The sequence below is a fragment of the Vanellus vanellus genome (assembly GCF_965231255.1).
Source record: "Vanellus vanellus genome assembly, chromosome: 5".
NCBI lineage: Eukaryota > Metazoa > Chordata > Aves > Charadriiformes > Charadriidae > Vanellus > Vanellus vanellus.
This window is the reverse complement of record NC_138910.1, coordinates 72,472,866-72,475,573: the sequence shown is the minus strand read 5'-3', so window position 1 is coordinate 72,475,573 and position 2,708 is coordinate 72,472,866. Positions and strand designations below refer to the sequence as shown.

Here is a 2,708-nt window from a genome sequence, read left to right as displayed (position 1 = left end):
GTTACAAGACCGATAATTTCTGCTCGTCAAGGTCCGTCTGAAGCCAGAGGAATGGCAGCACTGGACATGTTGAAACGAAAAGCTTTATTTTAAAAAAGTCCTTTCTAACAATAAAAGTTATTTTTAAAAATAGTAAAAAGAAGTAGTCAGGGTGGGGTTTTTTTTCCTACAGGGGAAAGAAATGATAAACATCTTAAATATTCATTTTAAATCCAGTGAATTGGTTTAGTGGTTTTTTTTTTCAGGGTAACTCTCATTCCAGTTACAGAGGAGGCACTCAGGGAAGAGAGGAGAAAGCCCATTTGCAGGACAGTTCCTGCTCTCTGGGTTCCTGCACGTTACACCGCACACCCACCTCCCACGAGTGCTTCTCCTCGCCCCGCGGGTGCCCCGGGGTGCTCCAGGGTGCTCTGCTGCAGACGGCATCCCCGGGGTCGGGCTGTGCGGAAGGGACACCCCCCCATGGCGGGTGTAGGGAGCCCTGCCTGGCAAACACAGCCAGAGAGCACCTTTCCCAGCAGGGGACGGGGCAGAAAAATAGATCACCTTGCCTCCAGCTAAGATGAGCTGAGAAAGAGGAGTTAGGTCCCCCCCACAGGTGTGTGTCCGCACACGGCCAGGGGCCGGGGACCCTCGATCCCACCCCAGCTGGTCCCCACAGCGGGGAGAAGTCCGTGTGTCCAGAGATGCTGGTGGGAGCCTGGGGGTGCCCAGCCAAGCCCCCCCTCCTGACCCCATCACATGTACCGCTCCAAGCCGGCGGGGAAATTGGGCTGCCTCATGTAGGCATTGCTGGAGCCGAACTGGCCAAGGGGCGATGCGGAGAGCCCCAGGAGCTGCTCGCTGTGCTCGGCGCAGGCAGGGGGCCGCATGGCCGGCAGGGCCAGTCTGTTGGGAGCCCCATAGAGCTGTGGGCTGCCAGGCGAGTAGCTGCCCTGCGCCACGGGCAGGTGAGGGGGTGAGGCAGCGTAGGGGTAAGCCAGGGTGTTGGGGCCGGCCCGGCCCAACAAGCCGGGGCTGACGGGCTGGGCCTGGAAGCAGGGAGGCTCGGAGCTGCCGGTGGAGCAAGCGGGAGCCAGCTCGGCCCCGGGCAAGCCCAGCGATGGGTGAGCCAGCTCGGCAGGCGGCGAGGGTTGCAGGGCCTGCTGCCCACTGATGAGGCTGTCGATGCTGAACATCCTGGGATGCTGCGCCGGCGGTGCCGTCCCGGCTGCGTAAGGGTGGAAGACGGTGCCGGAGAGCTGGGGGCCATAGCCGGGCGAGCAGAGGGCGTTGGGGTAGGGTGCTGCTGGTGCCGAGGGGCGGCCGGCAGGCGGGGGCGTGAAGGCGCTGGAGTTTTGCATGTAGCCGGGGTAGGTAGTGATGTCGGTGCGCTTGAAGCGCTTCCTCCGGCGCAGGAAGCTCCCGTTGTCGAACATGTCCTCGGCGGCCGGGTCCAGCGTCCAGTAGTTGCCCTTGCCGGGGTGGCCTGGTTCCCGGGGGATCTTGACGAAGCAGTCGTTGAGGGTGAGGTTGTGGCGGATGCTGTTCTGCCACTTCTTGGGGTTCTCCCGGTAGAAGGGGAAGCGCTCGGTGATGAACTTGTAGATGCCCCCCAAGGTGAGCTTCCTCTCGGCGGCGTTGGCGATGGCCATGGCGATGAGGGCAATGTAGGAGTAAGGGGGTTTGCCCCGCTGCACCGGCCGCTTCCTCCGGCGGCCGCCGGCGGGGGGCGGCGGTTCTTCGGGGGGCGGCGGCGGCGGGAGAGGGCTGCCCCCACCTCCCCGCGGCTCCGGCTTCACCGGCGGCCCCTGACTGGCGGGGGGAGACCCCCGGGGCGGCCCGGGGGAGCCGGGGCTGGCCGCGGCGGCGGGGCTGGGCGCCGGCAGCGTGCACATGCCTCGCAGGCAGGAGAAGCCGGCCGCGTTCATATACGGCCCTCGCCTTCCTCCTCCTCCTCCTCCTCCTCGGAGGATGAAGGGGGGGGGGCGGCGGGAGAAAGAGCCCCCCCCGAGGGGAGGGGAAGGGGGGAGAGGGAGGGGAAGGGGAAGGGAGGGGGGGGATAGGCGCCGCGGCAGCTCCCGGCGATGGGGAGGTCGGTCCGGAGCCGCTTTGCAATATATAGGGCGGCCGCCCCCCCCCCCCCCTCCGGAGGGGCGTGCGGTGCCCGGCCCGCCCCGGCCCCTCTCCCCCGGCGGGAGGAGGAGGAGGCCCCTGGGGAGGGGTCCCGACTCCCACGGCTAAATCCCCCAACCTCTTCCCGGGGTTTTATTTCGCAGCCGTGCCCCGGAGCGGTCCCTCCCCCGGGGGGTCCCGGGTGCCAGCGCGGCGGCCGGCTCCGCTGCCGGGCCATTCTCCCTGGCGCTTTGCTTTCTTTTTAACTGATGAAAAACTCAACGAAACGGGTCCCCACGGCCAGATCAGGGCGAGTTTGGGGCCGCAGCCAGCCCCCAGCAGGTAACCTCCCACCGGGACCCCCCCAACACTCGGATTTCGTTGTCTTTTTTTCACTGGGAGAAGCACTCAGAGGCAGCCCCAGATGCAGCGGCGGCGGCAGCAGCCACGGGGTTCTCCCCAAAACCAAGCCCCTCGTCTAGTTACTTTGCAGCCTGGTGAGACCTCCCGGGTAAGGAAATCCTGGGAAAAGTTTTTTTTTCTTTTTCCCTGGGGGAGAGAAAAACAGTCCGCAGAGCTCAGGGCTGCCCACAGGTGCCTCCCATGGGGTGGAC

At 65.2% G+C, this 2,708-nt stretch overlaps 1 protein-coding gene across 1 annotated transcript; it reads right to left on the bottom strand.

The window, feature by feature from the left end:
- Nucleotides 1–737: 737 nt before the first annotated feature.
- FOXE3 (forkhead box E3) lies at nucleotides 738–1,910 on the bottom strand (the record flags this gene model as incomplete). The annotated part of the gene is made up of 1 exon (XM_082484222.1): nucleotides 738–1,910. One exon carries the CDS (start codon nucleotides 1,908–1,910, stop codon nucleotides 738–740), a length of 1,173 nt encoding a protein of 390 aa, XP_082340348.1.
- Between the last annotated feature and the right edge of the window lie 798 nt (nucleotides 1,911–2,708).